Raw genomic sequence first — 19,460 nt, 5'->3', positions numbered from 1 at the left:
TGATATCCTGCTCTCGGGAATACCGGGCAACGGGAGGGTCGATGCTACAGGCAGCTCACCGCGTGAGTTACACCACTGGTTCATGTTCGTGAAGGGGAGGGAGCTTTACTCTGTATCTAACCCTGTACCTGCCCTGGGAGTGTTGGACGGGACAGTGTAGAGGAGCTTTACTCTGTATCTAACCCTGTACCTGCCCTGGAGTGTTTGATGGGACAGTGTAGAGGGAGCTTTACTCTGTATCTAACCCTGTACCTGCCCTGGAGTGTTTGATGGGACAGTGTAGAGGGAGCTTTACTCTGTATCTAACCCTGTACCTGCCCTGGGACTTCAATGGGTTAAACCCTGAGCAGTTGTCAGTGAGTTAATCCTCCCTGGTTCCTGCTCCCCCTCACTCTTCCCTGGAGCAGCCTGCCTTGCCTTCCTTACCGAAACAGCCCAGTCCCGACATGCACTTCCCGCAAACTCAGTCGGAGTGACAGCCCCCCCCAACAATCCCCCCCCATTCCTTCCCTCCCTCCCCCGCCCCCCGGGAAGCCTCCGCAGTTGAGAACTCTCAGGAATTCCAGCCCTTGGAGGGATTGAGGCAAAGCAGCAGCGAGCCGAGGGGAGTGAGAGGCAAGAGGCAGGGAAATTCCAGTCAGCTGAGTGATCGAGGAGAGTCAGGTGGTGTTTGGAGGCGATGGTGTAAACCGGGGACTGCATGGTATGGAAATAGTCAATGGTGAGTCCTGTGTTTCACACTTTTCAACATTCCCGGGAGTGAGTTACAGACTGGAATCTAATCGAGGGGTTCGGGGGGGTTTATATATAGAATAACAGATACCCGGGAGTGAGTTACAGACTGGAATCTAATCGAGGGGTTCGGGGGGTTTATATATAGAATAACAGATACCCGGGAGTGAGTTACAGACTGGAATCTAATCGAGGGTTCGGGGGGTTTATATATAGAATAACAGATACCCAGGAGTGAGTTACAGACTGGAATCTAATCGAGGGTTCGGGGGGTTTATATATAGAATAACAGATACCCGGGAGTGAGTTACAGACTGGAATCTAATCGAGGGGTTCGGGGGTTTATATATAGAATAACAGATACCCGGGAGTGAGTTACAGACTGGAATCTAATCGAGGGGTTCGGGGGTTTATATATAGAATAACAGATACCCGGGAGTGAGTTACAGGCTGGAATCTAATCGAGGGGTTCGGGGGGGTTTATATATAGAATAACAGATACCCGGAGTGAGTTACAGGCTGGAATCTAATCGAGGGGTTCGGGGGGTTTATATATAGAATAACAGATACCCGGGAGTGAGTTACAGACTGGAATCTAATCGAGGGGTTCGGGGGGTTTATATATAGAATAACAGATACCCGGGAGTGAGTTACAGACTGGAATCTAATCGAGGGTTCGGGGGGGTTTATATATAGAATAACAGATACCCGGGAGTGAGTTACAGGCTGGAATCTAATCGAGGGTTCGGGGGGGTTTATATATCGAATAACAGATACCCGGGAGTGAGTTACAGGCTGGAATCTAATCGAGGGGTTCGGGGTGTTTATATATAGAATAACAGATACCCGGGAGTGAGTTACAGACTGGAATCTAATCGAGGGGTTCGGGGGGTTTATATATAGAATAACAGATACCCAGGAGTGAGTTACAGACTGGAATCTAATCGAGGTGTTCGGGGGGTTTATATATAGAATAACAGATACCTGGAGTGAGTTACAGGCTGGAATCTAATCGAGGGGTTTCGGGGGGGTTTATATATAGAATAACAGATACCTGGAGTGAGATACAGACTGGAATCTAATCAAGGGGTTCGGGGGGTTTATATATAGAATAACAGATACCTGGGAGTGAGTTACAGGCTGGAATCTAATCGAGGGGTTCGGGGGGGTTTATATATAGAATAACAGATACCCGGGAGTGAGTTACAGGCTGGAATCTAATCGAGGGGTTCGGGGGGTTTATATATAGAATAACAGATACCCAGGAGTGAGTTACAGACTGGAATCTAATCGAGGTGTTCGGGGGTTTATATATAGAATAACAGATACCCGGGAGTGAGTTACAGACTGGAATCTAATCGAGGGGTTCGGGGGGGTTTACATATAGAATAACAGATACCCAGGAGTGAGTTACAGACTGGAATCTAATCGAGGGGTTCGGGGGGTTTATATATAGAATAACAGATACCCGGGAGTGAGTTACAGACTGGAATCTAATCGAGGGGTTCGGGGGGTTTATATATAGAATAACAGATACCCGGGAGTGAGTTACAGACTGGAATCTAATCGAGGGGTTCGGGGGGGTTTATATATAGAATAACAGATACCCCGGGAGTGAGTTACAGACTGGAATCTAATCGAGGGGTTCGGGGGGGTTTATATATAGAATAATAGATACCCAGGAGTGAGTTACAGACTGCAATCTAATCGAGGGGTTCGGGGGGGTTTATATATAGAATAACAGATACCCAGGAGTGAGTTACAGACTGGAATCTAATCGAGGTGTTCGGGGGGTTTATATATAGAATAACAGATACCCGGGAGTGAGTTACAGGCTGGAATCTAATCGAGGGGTTCGGGGGGGTTTATATATAGAATAACAGATACCCAGGAGTGAGTTACAGACTGGAATCTAATCGAGGTGTTCGGGGGGTTTATATATAGAATAACAGATACCCGGGAGTGAGTTACAGACTGGAATCTAATCGAGGTGTTCGGGGGTTTATATATAGAATAACAGATACCCGGGAGTGAGTTACAGGCTGGAATCTAATCGAGGGGTTCGGGGGGGTTTATATATAGAATAACAGATACCCGGGAGTGAGTTACAGGCTGGAATCTAATCGAGGGGTTCGGGGGGTTTATATATAGAATAACAGATACCCGGGAGTGAGTTACAGGCTGGAATCTAATCGAGGGGTTCGGGGGGGTTTATATATAGAATAACAGATACCCAGGAGTGAGTTACAGACTGGAATCTAATCGAGGGGTTCGGAGGGATTTATTTCTAGAATAACAGATACCTGGGAGTGAGTTACAGACTGGAATCTAATCGAGGGGTTCGGGGGGTTTATATATAGAATAACAGATACCCGGGAGTGAGTTACAGACTGGAATCTAATCGAGGGGTTCGGTGGGGTTTATATACAGAATAACAGATACCCGGGAGTGAGTTACAGGCAGGAATCAAATCGAGGGGTTCGGGGGGTTTCTATATAGAATAACAGATACCCGGGAGTGAGTTACAGGCTGGAATCTAATCGAGGGGTTCGGGGGGGTTTATATATAGAATAACAGATACCCGGGAGTGAGTTACAGACTGGAATCTAATCGAGGGGTTCGGGGGGTTTATATATAGAATAACAGATACCCGGGAGTGAGTTACAGACTGGAATCTAATCGAGGGGTTCGGGGGGGTTTATATATAGAATAACAGATACCCGGGAGTGAGTTACAGGCTGGAATCTAATCGAGGGGTTCGGGGGGGTTTATATATCGAATAACAGATACCCGGGAGTGAGTTACAGGCTGGAATCTAATCGAGGGGTTCGGGGGTGTTTATATATAGAATAACAGATACCCGGGAGTGAGTTACAGACTGGAATCTAATCGAGGGGTTCGGGGGGTTTATATATAGAATAACAGATACCCAGGAGTGAGTTACAGACTGGAATCTAATCGAGGTGTTCGGGGGGTTTATATATAGAATAACAGATACCTGGGAGTGAGTTACAGGCTGGAATCTAATCGAGGGGTTCGGGGGGGTTTATATATAGAATAACAGATACCCGGGAGTGAGATACAGACTGGAATCTAATCGAGGGGTTCGGGGGGTTTATATATAGAATAACAGATACCTGGGAGTGAGTTACAGGCTGGAATCTAATCGAGGGGTTCGGGGGGGTTTATATATAGAATAACAGATACCCGGGAGTGAGTTACAGGCTGGAATCTAATCGAGGGGTTCGGGGGGTTTATATATAGAATAACAGATACCCAGGAGTGAGTTACAGACTGGAATCTAATCGAGGTGTTCGGGGGGTTTATATATAGAATAACAGATACCCGGGAGTGAGTTACAGACTGGAATCTAATCGAGGGGTTCGGGGGGGTTTACATATAGAATAACAGATACCCAGGAGTGAGTTACAGACTGGAATCTAATCGAGGGGTTCGGGGGGTTTATATATAGAATAACAGATACCCGGGAGTGAGTTACAGACTGGAATCTAATCGAGGGGTTCGGGGGGTTTATATATAGAATAACAGATACCCGGGAGTGAGTTACAGACTGGAATCTAATCGAGGGGTTCGGGGGGGTTTATATATAGAATAACAGATACCCGGGAGTGAGTTACAGACTGGAATCTAATCGAGGGGTTCGGGGGGGTTTATATATAGAATAATAGATACCCAGGAGTGAGTTACAGACTGCAATCTAATCGAGGGGTTCGGGGGGGTTTATATATAGAATAACAGATACCCAGGAGTGAGTTACAGACTGGAATCTAATCGAGGTGTTCGGGGGGTTTATATATAGAATAACAGATACCCGGGAGTGAGTTACAGGCTGGAATCTAATCGAGGGGTTCGGGGGGGTTTATATATAGAATAACAGATACCCAGGAGTGAGTTACAGACTGGAATCTAATCGAGGTGTTCGGGGGTTTTATATATAGAATAACAGATACCCGGGAGTGAGTTACAGACTGGAATCTAATCGAGGTGTTCGGGGGGTTTATATATAGAATAACAGATACCCGGGAGTGAGTTACAGGCTGGAATCTAATCGAGGGGTTCGGGGGGGTTTATATATAGAATAACAGATACCCGGGAGTGAGTTACAGGCTGGAATCTAATCGAGGGGTTCGGGGGGTTTATATATAGAATAACAGATACCCGGGAGTGAGTTACAGGCTGGAATCTAATCGAGGGGTTCGGGGGGGTTTATATATAGAATAACAGATACCCAGGAGTGAGTTACAGACTGGAATCTAATCGAGGGGTTCGGAGGGATTTATTTCTAGAATAACAGATACCTGGGAGTGAGTTACAGACTGGAATCTAATCGAGGGGTTCGGGGGGTTTATATATAGAATAACAGATACCCGGGAGTGAGTTACAGACTGGAATCTAATCGAGGGGTTCGGTGGGGTTTATATACAGAATAACAGATACCCGGGAGTGAGTTACAGGCAGGAATCAAATCGAGGGGTTCGGGGGGTTTCTATATAGAATAACAGATACCCGGGAGTGAGTTACAGGCTGGAATCGAATCGAGGGGTTCGGGGGGTTTATATATAGAATAACAGATACCCGGGAGTGAGTTACAGACTGGAATCTAATCGAGGGGTTTGGGGGGGTTTATATATAGAATAACAGATACCCGGGAGTGAGTTACAGACTGGAATCTAATCGAGGGGTTCGGGGGGGTTTATATATAGAGGAACAGATACCCGGGAGTGAGTTACAGACTGGAATCTAATCGAGGGGTTCGGGGGTTTATATATAGAATAACAGATACCCGGGAGTGAGTTACAGACTGGAATCTAATCGAGGGGTTCGGGGGGGTTTATATATAGAGGAACAGATACCCGGGAGTGAGTTGCAGACTGGAATCTAATCGAGGGGTTCGGGGGGGTTTATATATAGAATAACAGATACCCGGGAGTGAGTTACAGACTGGAATCGAATCGAGGGGTTCGGGGGGTTATATATAGAATAACAGATACCCGGGAGTGAGTTACAGACTGGAATCTAATCGAGGGGTTCGGGGGGGTTTATATATAGAATAACAGATACCCGGGAGTGAGTTACAGGCTGGAATCTAATCGAGGGGTTCGGGGTGTTTATATATAGAATAACAGATACCCGGGAGTGAGTTACAGGCTGGAATCTAATCGAGGGGTTCGGGGGGTTTATATATAGAATAACAGATACCCGGGAGTGAGTTACAGGCTGGAATCTAATCGAGTGGTTCGGGGGGTTTATAAAGAGAATAACAGATACCCGGGAGTGAGTTACAGACTGGAATCTAATCGAGGGGTTCGGTGGGGTTTATATATAGAATAACAGATACCTGGGAGTGAGTTACAGACTGGAATCTAATCGAGGGGTTCGGGGGGGTTTATATATAGAATAACAGATACCCGGGAGTGAGTTACAGACTGGAATCTAATCGAGGGGTTCGGGGGGTTTATATAAAGAATAACTGATACCCGGGAGTGAGTTACAGGCTGGAATCTAATCGAGGGGTTCGGGGGGTTTATATATAGAATAACAGATACCCGGGAGTGAGTTACAGACTGGAATCTAATCGACAGACAGACAATTAATCAATGGTTGGAGGGCTGGGTGAGTGGGCAGATTGAGGGACAGGGAGATTATTTGATTGAAAGAGGTGTTTTTCCATTTACTCTCTCTCTCTCTCCCCAGTCTAACCCATCCCTTGGGCGAGCATTTCGTCATTCTCTGTGTGGGCGCTGGCTCGAGATGGGAGCCATCCATTAAAATTCCAAGTTTCATATCCAGACCTGTTGAGGAAATGGCATTGCTTTAAATCAGAGAAAGTCATTGGGATTCAGAGGTGCAGCAAACCTTACCCTGAATAAACGGGGACTCTGTACAGTTACACAGCGAGTGACCCTCACCCTGAATAAACAGGGACTCTGTACAGTTACACAGTGAGTGACCCTCACCCTGAATAAACAGCGACTCTGTACAGTTACACAGCGAGTGACCCTCACCCTGAATAAACAGGGACTCTGTACAGTTACACAGTGAGTGACCCTCACCCTGAATAAACAGTGACTCTGTACAGTGACACAGCGAGTGACCCTCACCCTGAACAAACAGGGACTCTGTACAGTTACACAGTGAGTGACCCTCACCCTGAATAAACGGGGACTCTGTACAGTTACACAGTGAGTGACCCTCACCCTGAATAAACGGGGACTCTGTACAGTTACACAGTGAGTGACCCTCACCCTGAATAAACAGGGACTCTGTACAGTTACACAGTGAGTGACCCTCACCCTGAATAAACAGGGACTCTGTACAGTTACACAGTGAGTGACCCTCACCCTCAATAAACAGGGACTCTGTACAGTTACACAGTGAGTGACCCTCATCCTGAATAAACAGTGACTCTGTACAGTTACACAGTGAGTGACCCTCATCCTGAATAAACAGGGACTCTGTACAGTTACACAGTGAGTGACCCTCACCCTGAATAAACAGGGACTCTGTACAGTTACACAGTGAGTGACCCTCACCCTGAATAAACAGGGACTCTGTACAGTTACACAGTGAGTGACCCTCACCCTGAATAAACAGGGACTCTGTACAGTTACACAGTGAGTGACCCTCACCCTGAATAAACAGGGACTCTGTACAGTTACACAGTGAGTGACCCTCACCCTGAATAAACAGGGACTCTGTACAGTTACACAGTGAGTGACCCTCACCCTGAATAAACAGGGACTCTGTACAGTTACACAGTGAGTGACCCTCACCCTGAATAAACAGGGACTCTGTACAGTTACACAGTGAGTGACCCTCACCCTGAATAAACAGGGACTCTGTACAGTTACACAGTGAGTGACCCTCACCCTGAATAAACAGGGACTCTGTACAGTTACACAGTGAGTGACCCTCACCCTGAATAAACAGGGACTCTGTACAGTTACACAGTGAGTGACCCTCACCCTGAATAAACAGGGACTCCGTACAGTGACACAGTGAGTGACCCTCACCCTGAATAAACAGGGACTCTGTACAGTTACACAGTGAGTGACCCTCACCCTGAATAAACAGGGACTCTGTACAGTTACACAGTGAGTGACCCTCACCCTGAATAAACAGGGACTCTGTACAGTTACACAGTGAGTGACCCTCACCCTGAATAAACAGGGACTCTGTACAGTTACACAGTGAGTGACCCTCACCCTGAATAAACAGGGACTCTGTACAGTTACACAGTGAGTGACCCTCACCCTGAATAAACAGGGACTCTGTACAGTTACACAGTGAGTGACCCTCACCCTGAATAAACAGGGACTCCGTACAGTGACACAGTGAGTGACCCTCACCCTGAATAAACACTGACTCAGTACAGTTACACAGCGAGTGACCCTCACCCTGAATAAACAGGGACTCTGTACAGTTACACAGTGAGTGACCCTCACCCTGAATAAACAGGGACTCTGTACAGTTACACAGCGAGTGACCCTCACCCTGAATAAACAGGGACTCTGTACAGTTACACAGCGAGTGACCCTCACCCTGAATAAACAGGGACTCTGTACAGTGACACAGCGAGTGACCCTCACCCTGAATAAACATGGACTCTGTACAGTGATACAGTGAGTGACCCTCAGCCTGAATAAACAGGGACTCTGTACAGTTACACAGTGAGTGACCCTCACCCTGAATAAACAGGGACTCTGTCCAGTTACACAGTGAGTGACCCTCACCCTGAATAAACAGGGACTCTGTACAGTGATGCAGTGAGTGACCCTCACCCTGAATAAACAGGGACTCTGTACAGTTACACAGTGAGTGATCCTCACCCTGAATAAACAGGGACTCTGTACAGTTACACAGTGAGTGACCCTCACCCTGAATAAACAGGGACTCTGTACAGTTACACAGTGAGTGACCCTCACCCTGAATAAACGGGGACTCTGTACAGTTACACAGTGAGTGACCCTCACCCTGAATAAACACTGACTCTGTACAGTTACACAGTGAGTGACCCTCACCCTGAATAAACAGGGACTCTGTACAGTTACACAGTGAGTGACCCTCGCCCTGAATAAACAGGGACTCTGTACAGTTACACAGTGAGTGACCCTCACCCTGAATAAACAGGGACTCTGTACAGTTACACAGCGAGTGACCCTCACCCTGAATAAACAGGGACTCTGTACAGTTACACAGTGAGTGACCCTCACCCTGAATAAACAGGGACTCTGTCCAGTTACACAGTGAGTGACCCTCACCCTGAATAAACAGGGACTCTGTACAGTGATACAGTGAGTGACCCTCACCCTGAATAAACGGGGACTCTGTACAGTTACACAGTGAGTGACCCTCACCCTGAATAAACAGGGACTCTGTACAGTTGCACAGTGAGTGACCCTCACCCTGAATAAACAGGGACTCTGTACAGTTACACAGTGAGTGACCCTCACCCTGAATAAACAGGGACTCTGTACAGTTACACAGTGAGTGACCCTCACCCTGAATAAACAGGGACTCTGTACCGTTACACAGCGAGTGACCCTCACCCTGAATAAACAGGGACTCTGTACAGTTACACAGCGAGTGACCCTCACCCTGAATATACAGTGACTCTGTACAGTTACACAGCGAGTGACCCTCACCCTGAATAAACAGGGACTCTGTACAGTTACACAGTGAGTGACCCTCACCCTGAATAAACAGGGACTCTGTACAGTTGCACAGTGAGTGACCCTCACCCTGAATAAACACTGACTCTGTACAGTTACACAGTGAGTGACCCTCACCCTGAATAAACAGGGACTCTGTACAGTTACACAGTGAGTGACCCTCACCCTGAATAAACAGGGACTCTGTACAGTTACACAGTGAGTGACCCTCACCCTGAATAAACGGGGACTCTGTACAGTTACACAGTGAGTGACCCTCACCCTGAATAAACAGTGACTCTGTACAGTTACACAGTGAGTGACCCTCACCCTGAATAAACAGGGACTCTGTACAGTTACACAGCGAGTGACCCTCACCCTGAATAAAAAGGGACTCTGTGCAGTTACACAGTGAGTGACCCTCACCCTGAATAAACAGGGACTCTGTACAGTTACACAGCGAGTGACCCTCACCCTGAATAAACAGGGACTCTGTACAGTTACACAGCGAGTGACCCTCACCCTGAATAAACAGGGACTCTGTACAGTTACACAGCGAGTGACCCTCACCCTGAATAAACAGGGACTCTGTACAGTTACACAGTGAGTGACCCTCACCCTGAATAAACAGGGACTCTGTACAGTTACACAGTGAGTGACCCTCACCCTGAATAAACAGGGACTCTGTACAGTTACACAGTGAGTGACCCTCACCCTGAATAAACAGGGACTCTGTACAGTGATACAGTGAGTGACCCTCACCCTGAATAAACAGTGACTCTGTACAGTTACACAGCGAGTGACCCTCACCCTGAATAAACAGGGACTCTGTACAGTTACACAGTGAGTGACCCTCACCCTGAATAAACAGGGACTCTGTACAGTTACACAGTGAGTGACCCTCACCCTGAATAAACAGGGACTCTGTACAGTTACACAGTGAGTGACCCTCACCCTGAATAAACAGGGACTCTGTACAGTTACACAGTGAGTGACCCTCACCCTGAATAAACAGGGACTCTGCACAGTTACACAGTGAGTGACCCTCACCCTGAATAAACAGGGACTCTGTACAGTTACACAGTGAGTGACCCTCACCCTGAATAAACAGGGACTCTGTACAGTTACAGTGAGTGACCCTCACCCTGAATAAACGGGGACTCTGTACAGTTACACAGTGAGTGACCCTCACCCTGAATAAACAGGGACTCTGTACAGTTACACAGTGAGTGACCCTCACCCTGAATAAACAGTGACTCTGTACAGTTACACAGTGAGTGACCCTCACCCTGAATAAACAGGGACTCTGTACAGTGACACAGTGAGTGACCCTCACCCTGAATAAACACTGACTCTGTACAGTGACACAGCGAGTGACCCTCACCCTGAATAAACAGGGACTCTGTACAGTTACACAGTGAGTGACCCTCACCCTGAATAAACAGTGACTCTGTACAGTTACACAGTGAGTGACCCTCACCCTGAATAAACAGGGACTCTGTACAGAGACACAGTGAGTGACCCTCACCCTGAATAAACAGGGACTCTGTACAGTTACACAGTGAGTGACCCTCACCCTGAATAAACAGGGACTCTGTACAGTTACACAGTGAGTGACCCTTACCCTGAATAAACAGTGACTCTGTACAGTTACACAGCGAGTGACCCTCACCCTGAATAAACAGGGACTCTGTACAGTTACACAGTGAGTGACCCTCACCCTGAATAAACAGGGACTCTGTACAGTTACACAGTGAGTGATCCTCACCCTGAATAAACAGGGACTCTGTACAGTTACACAGTGAGTGACCCTCACCCTGAATAAACAGGGACTCTGTACAGTTACACAGCGAGTGACCCTCACCCTGAATAAACAGGGACTCTGTACAGTTACACAGTGAGTGACCCTCACCCTGAATAAACAGGGACTCTGTACAGTGATACAGTGAGTGACCCTCACCCTGAATAAACAGGGACTCTGTACAGTTACACAGTGAGTGACCCTCACCCTGAATAAACAGGGACTCTGTACAGTTACACAGTGAGTGACCCTCACCCTGAATAAACAGGGACTCTGTACAGTTACACAGTGAGTGACTCTCACCCGGAATAAACAGGGACTCTGTACAGTTACACAGTGAGTGACCCTCACCCTGAATAAACAGGGACTCTGTACAGTTACACAGTGAGTGACCCTCACCCTGAATAAACAGGGACTCTGTACAGTTACACAGTGAGTGACCCTCACCCTGAATAAACAGTGACTCTGTACAGTTACACAGCGAGTGACCCTCACCCTGAATAAACAGTGACTCTGTACAGTTACACAGTGAGTGTCCCTCACCCTGAATAAACAGGGACTCTGTACAGTGATACAGTGAGTGACCCTCACCCTGAATAAACAGGGACTCTGTGCAGTTGCACAGCAAGTGACCCTCACCCTGAATAAACAGGGACTCTGTACAGTTACACAGTGAGTGACCCTCACCCTGAATAAACAGCGACTCTGTACAGTTACACAGCGAGTGACCCTCACCCTGAATAAACAGGGACTCTGTACAGTTACACAGTGAGTGACCCTCACCCTGAATAAACAGGGACTCTGTACAGTTACACAGCGAGTGACCCTCACCCTGAATAAACAGGGACTCTGTACAGTTACACAGTGAGTGACCCTCACCCTGAATAAACAGGGACTCTGTACAGTTACACAGTGAGTGACCCTCACCCTGAATAAACAGGGACTCTGTACAGTTACACAGCGAGTGACCCTCACCCTGAATAAACAGGGACTCTGTACAGTTACACAGTGAGTGACCCTCACCCTGAATAAACAGGGACTCTGTCCAGTTACACAGTGAGTGACCCTCACCCTGAATAAACAGGGACTCTGTACAGTTACACAGTGAGTGACCCTCACCCTGAATAAACAGGGACTCTGTACAGTTACACAGTGAGTGACCCTCACCCTGAATAAACAGGGACTCTGTACAGTTACACAGCGAGTGACCCTCACCCTGAATAAACAGGGACTCTGTACAGTTATACAGTGAGTGACTCTCACCCTGAATAAACAGGGACTCTGTACAGTTACACAGTGAGTGACCCTTACCCTGAATAAACAGTGACTCTGTACAGTTACACAGCGAGTGACCCTCACCCTGAATAAACAGGGACTCTGTACAGTTACACAGTGAGTGACCCTCACCCTGAATAAACAGGGACTCTGTACAGTTACACAGTGAGTGATGCTCACCCTGAATAAACAGGGACTCTGTACAGTTACACAGTGAGTGACCCTCACCCTGAATAAACAGGGACTCTGTACAGTTACACAGCGAGTGACCCTCACCCTGAATAAACAGGGACTCTGTACAGTTACACAGTGAGTGACCCTCACCCTGAATAAACAGGGACTCTGTACAGTGATACAGTGAGTGACCCTCACCCTGAATAAACAGGGACTCTGTACAGTTACACAGTGAGTGACCCTCACCCTGAATAAACAGGGACTCTGTACAGTTACACAGTGAGTGACCCTCACCCTGAATAAACAGGGACTCTGTACAGTTACACAGTGAGTGACTCTCACCCGGAATAAACAGGGACTCTGTACAGTTACACAGTGAGTGACCCTCACCCTGAATAAACAGGGACTCTGTACAGTTACACAGTGAGTGACCCTCACCCTGAATAAACAGGGACTCTGTACAGTTACACAGTGAGTGACCCTCACCCTGAATAAACAGTGACTCTGTACAGTTACACAGTGAGTGACCCTCACCCTGAATAAACACTGACTCTGTACAGTTACACAGTGAGTGACCCTCACCCTGAATAAACAGGGACTCTGTACAGTTACACAGTGAGTGATCCTCACCCTGAATAAACAGGGACTCTGTACAGTTACACAGTGAGTGACCCTCACCCTGAATAAACAGGGACTCTGTACAGTTACACAGTGAGTGACCCTCACCCTGAATAAACGGGGACTCTGTACAGTTACACAGTGAGTGACCCTCACCCTGAATAAACACTGACTCTGTACAGTTACACAGTGAGTGACCCTCACCCTGAATAAACAGGGACTCTGAACAGTTACACAGTGAGTGACCCTCGCCCTGAATAAACAGGGACTCTGTACAGTTACACAGTGAGTGACCCTCACCCTGAATAAACAGGGACTCTGTACAGTTACACAGCGAGTGACCCTCACCCTGAATAAACAGGGACTCTGTACAGTTACACAGTGAGTGACCCTCACCCTGAATAAACAGGGACTCTGTCCAGTTACACAGTGAGTGACCCTCACCCTGAATAAACAGGGACTCTGTACAGTGATACAGTGAGTGACCCTCACCCTGAATAAACGGGGACTCTGTACAGTTACACAGTGAGTGACCCTCACCCTGAATAAACAGGGACTCTGTACAGTTGCACAGTGAGTGACCCTCACCCTGAATAAACACTGACTCTGTACAGTTACACAGTGAGTGACCCTCACCCTGAATAAACAGGGACTCTGTACAGTTACACAGTGAGTGACCCTCACCCTGAATAAACAGGGACTCTGTACCGTTACACAGCGAGTGACCCTCACCCTGAATAAACAGGGACTCTGTACAGTTACACAGCGAGTGACCCTCACCCTGAATATACAGTGACTCTGTACAGTTACACAGCGAGTGACCCTCACCCTGAATAAACAGGGACTCTGTACAGTTACACAGTGAGTGACCCTCACCCTGAATAAACAGGGACTCTGTACAGTTGCACAGTGAGTGACCCTCACCCTGAATAAACACTGACTCTGTACAGTTACACAGTGAGTGACCCTCACCCTGAATAAACAGGGACTCTGTACAGTTACACAGTGAGTGACCCTCACCCTGAATAAACAGGGACTCTGTACCGTTACACAGCGAGTGACCCTCACCCTGAATAAACAGGGACTCTGTACAGTTACACAGCGAGTGACCCTCACCCTGAATATACAGTGACTCTGTACAGTTACACAGCGAGTGACCCTCACCCTGAATAAACAGGGACTCTGTACAGTTACACAGTGAGTGACCCTCACCCTGAATAAACGGGGACTCTGTACAGTTACACAGTGAGTGACCCTCACCCTGAATAAACAGTGACTCTGTACAGTTACACAGTGAGTGACCCTCACCCTGAATAAACAGGGACTCTGTACAGTTACACAGCGAGTGACCCTCACCCTGAATAAAAAGGGACTCTGTACAGTTACACAGTGAGTGACCCTCACCCTGAATAAACAGGGACTCTGTACAGTTACACAGTGAGTGACCCTCACCCTGAATAAACAGGGACTCTGTACAGTTACACAGCGAGTGACCCTCACCCTGAATAAACAGGGACTCTGTACAGTTACACAGCGAGTGACCCTCACCCTGAATAAACAGGGACTCTGTACAGTTACACAGCGAGTGACCCTCACCCTGAATAAACAGGGACTCTGTACAGTTACACAGTGAGTGACCCTCACCCTGAATAAACAGGGACTCTGTACAGTTACACAGTGAGTGACCCTCACCCTGAATAAACAGGGACTCTGTACAGTTACACAGTGAGTGACCCTCACCCTGAATAAACAGGGACTCTGTACAGTGATACAGTGAGTGACCCTCACCCTGAATAAACAGTGACTCTGTACAGTTACACAGCGAGTGACCCTCACCCTGAATAAACAGGGACTCTGTACAGTTACACAGTGAGTGACCCTCACCCTGAATAAACAGGGACTCTGTACAGTTACACAGTGAGTGACCCTCACCCTGAATAAACAGGGACTCTGTACAGTTACACAGTGAGTGACCCTCACCCTGAATAAACAGGGACTCTGTACAGTTACACAGTGAGTGACCCTCACCCTGAATAAACAGGGACTCTGTACAGTTACACAGTGAGTGACCCTCACCCTGAATAAACAGGGACTCTGTACAGTTACACAGTGAGTGACCCTCACCCTGAATAAACAGGGACTCTGTACAGTTACAGTGAGTGACCCTCACCCTGAATAAACGGGGACTCTGTACAGTTACACAGTGAGTGACCCTCACCCTGAATAAACAGGGACTCTGTACAGTTACACAGTGAGTGACCCTCACCCTGAATAAACAGTGACTCTGTACAGTTACACAGTGAGTGACCCTCACCCTGAATAAACAGGGACTCTGTACAGTGACACAGTGAGTGACCCTCACCCTGAATAAACACTGACTCTGTACAGTTACACAGTGAGTGACCCTCACCCTGAATAAACACTGACTCTGTACAGTGACACAGCGAGTGACCCTCACCCTGAATAAACAGGGACTCTGTACAGTTACACAGTGAGTGACCCTCACCCTGAATAAACAGTGACTCTGTACAGTTACACAGTGAGTGACCCTCACCCTGAATAAACAGGGACTCTGTACAGAGACACAGTGAGTGACCCTCACCCTGAATAAACAGGGACTCTGTACAGTTACACAGTGAGTGACCCTCACCCTGAATAAACAGGGACTCTGTACAGTTACACAGTGAGTGACCCTTACCCTGAATAAACAGTGACTCTGTACAGTTACACAGCGAGTGACCCTCACCCTGAATAAACAGGGACTCTGTACAGTTACACAGTGAGTGACCCTCACCCTGAATAAACAGGGACTCTGTACAGTTACACAGTGAGTGATCCTCACCCTGAATAAACAGGGACTCTGTACAGTTACACAGTGAGTGACCCTCACCCTGAATAAACAGGGACTCTGTACAGTTACACAGCGAGTGACCCTCACCCTGAATAAACAGGGACTCTGTACAGTTACACAGTGAGTGACCCTCACCCTGAATAAACAGGGACTCTGTACAGTGATACAGTGAGTGACCCTCACCCTGAATAAACAGGGACTCTGTACAGTTACACAGTGAGTGACCCTCACCCTGAATAAACAGGGACTCTGTACAGTTACACAGTGAGTGACCCTCACCCTGAATAAACAGGGACTCTGTACAGTTACACAGTGAGTGACTCTCACCCGGAATAAACAGGGACTCTGTACAGTTACACAGTGAGTGACCCTCACCCTGAATAAACAGGGACTCTGTACAGTTACACAGTGAGTGACCCTCACCCTGAATAAACAGGGACTCTGTACAGTTACACAGTGAGTGACCCTCACCCTGAATAAACAGTGACTCTGTACAGTTACACAGCGAGTGACCCTCACCCTGAATAAACAGTGACTCTGTACAGTTACACAGTGAGTGTCCCTCACCCTGAATAAACAGGGACTCTGTACAGTGATACAGTGAGTGACCCTCACCCTGAATAAACAGGGACTCTGTGCAGTTGCACAGCAAGTGACCCTCACCCTGAATAAACAGGGACTCTGTACAGTTACACAGTGAGTGACCCTCACCCTGAATAAACAGCGACTCTGTACAGTTACACAGCGAGTGACCCTCACCCTGAATAAACAGGGACTCTGTACAGTTACACAGTGAGTGACCCTCACCCTGAATAAACAGGGACTCTGTACAGTTACACAGCGAGTGACCCTCACCCTGAATAAACAGGGACTCTGTACAGTTACACAGTGAGTGACCCTCACCCTGAATAAACAGGGACTCTGTACAGTTACACAGTGAGTGACCCTCACCCTGAATAAACAGGGACTCTGTACAGTTACACAGCGAGTGACCCTCACCCTGAATAAACAGGGACTCTGTACAGTTACACAGTGAGTGACCCTCACCCTGAATAAACAGGGACTCTGTCCAGTTACACAGTGAGTGACCCTCACCCTGAATAAACAGGGACTCTGTACAGTTACACAGTGAGTGACCCTCACCCTGAATAAACAGGGACTCTGTACAGTTACACAGTGAGTGACCCTCACCCTGAATAAACAGGGACTCTGTACAGTTACACAGCGAGTGACCCTCACCCTGAATAAACAGGGACTCTGTACAGTTATACAGTGAGTGACTCTCACCCTGAATAAACAGGGACTCTGTACAGTTACACAGTGAGTGACCCTTACCCTGAATAAACAGTGACTCTGTACAGTTACACAGCGAGTGACCCTCACCCTGAATAAACAGGGACTCTGTACAGTTACACAGTGAGTGACCCTCACCCTGAATAAACAGGGACTCTGTACAGTTACACAGTGAGTGATGCTCACCCTGAATAAACAGGGACTCTGTACAGTTACACAGTGAGTGACCCTCACCCTGAATAAACAGGGACTCTGTACAGTTACACAGCGAGTGACCCTCACCCTGAATAAACAGGGACTCTGTACAGTTACACAGTGAGTGACCCTCACCCTGAATAAACAGGGACTCTGTACAGTGATACAGTGAGTGACCCTCACCCTGAATAAACAGGGACTCTGTACAGTTACACAGTGAGTGACCCTCACCCTGAATAAACAGGGACTCTGTACAGTTACACAGTGAGTGACCCTCACCCTGAATAAACAGGGACTCTGTACAGTTACACAGTGAGTGACTCTCACCCGGAATAAACAGGGACTCTGTACAGTTACACAGTGAGTGACCCTCACCCTGAATAAACAGGGACTCTGTACAGTTACACAGTGAGTGACCCTCACCCTGAATAAACAGGGACTCTGTACAGTTACACAGTGAGTGACCCTCACCCTGAATAAACAGTGACTCTGTACAGTTACACAGCGAGTGACCCTCACCCTGAATAAACAGTGACTCTGTACAGTTACACAGTGAGTGTCCCTCACCCTGAATAAACAGGGACTCTGTACAGTGATACAGTGAGTGACCCTCACCCTGAATAAACAGGGACTCTGTGCAGTTGCACAGCAAGTGACCCTCACCCTGAATAAACAGGGACTCTGTACAGTTACACAGTGAGTGACCCTCACCCTGAATAAACAGCGACTCTGTACAGTTACACAGCGAGTGACCCTCACCCTGAATAAACAGGGACTCTGTACAGTTACACAGTGAGTGACCCTCACCCTGAATAAACAGGGACTCTGTACAGTTACACAGCGAGTGACCCTCACCCTGAATAAACAGGGACTCTGTACAGTTACACAGTGAGTGACCCTAACCCTGAATAAACAGGGACTCTGTACAGTTACACAGTGAGTGACCCTCACCCTGAATAAACAGGGACTCTGTACAGTTACACAGCGAGTGACCCTCACCCTGAATAAACAGGGACTCTGTACAGTTACACAGTGAGTGACCCTCACCCTGAATAAACAGGGACTCTGTCCAGTTACACAGTGAGTGACCCTCACCCTGAATAAACAGGGACTCTGTACAGTTACACAGTGAGTGACCCTCACCCTGAATAAACAGGGACTCTGTACAGTTACACAGTGAGTGACCCTCACCCTGAATAAACAGGGACTCTGTACAGTTACACAGCGAGTGACCCTCACCCTGAATAAACAGGGACTCTGTACAGTTATACAGTGAGTGACTCTCACCCTGAATAAACAGGGACTCTGTACAGTTACACAGTGAGTGACCCTCACCCTGAATAAACAGGGACTCTGTACAGTTACACAGTGAGTGACCCTCACCCTGAATAAACAGTGACTCTGTACAGTTACACAGCGAGTGACCCTCACCCTGAATAAACGGGGACTCTGTCCAGTTACACAGTGAGTGACCCTCACCCTGAATAAACAGTGACTCTGTACAGTTACACAGCGAGTGACCCTCACCCTGAATAAACAGGGACTCTGTACAGTTACACAGTGAGTGACCCTCACCCTGAATAAACAGGGACTCTGTACAGTTACACAGTGAGTGACCCTCACCCTGAATAAACAGGGACTCTGTACAGTTACACAGTGAGTGACCCTCACCCTGAATAAACAGGGACTCTGTACAGTTACACAGCGAGTGACCCTCACCCTGAATAAACAGGGACTCTGTACAGTTACACAGTGAGTGACCCTCACCCTGAATAAACAGGGACTCTGTACAGTTACACAGTGAGTGACCCTCACCCTGAATAAACAGGGACTCTGTACAGTTACACAG

General features: G+C 47.6%; 1 protein-coding gene across 1 annotated transcript in view; it reads left to right on the top strand.

Moving 5' to 3' along the window:
- Positions 1–7: 7 nt before the first annotated feature.
- Positions 8–19,460, top strand: part of LOC137307805 (cardiotrophin-2-like) — a 28,981-nt gene continuing 9,528 nt past the window's right edge. The window contains exon 1 of the mRNA XM_067976920.1: positions 8–62. Coding sequence (XP_067833021.1) covers positions 42–62 — 21 coding nt within the window. The 5' untranslated portion in view covers positions 8–41. The remainder of the gene's footprint in view (positions 63–19,460) is intronic.

The sequence above is a fragment of the Heptranchias perlo genome, unplaced genomic scaffold, assembly GCF_035084215.1.
Source record: "Heptranchias perlo isolate sHepPer1 unplaced genomic scaffold, sHepPer1.hap1 HAP1_SCAFFOLD_1113, whole genome shotgun sequence".
Lineage (NCBI taxonomy): Eukaryota > Metazoa > Chordata > Chondrichthyes > Hexanchiformes > Hexanchidae > Heptranchias > Heptranchias perlo.
The sequence above is the reverse complement of the archived record's forward strand: the minus strand, read 5'-3'. Positions and strand labels throughout refer to the sequence as shown.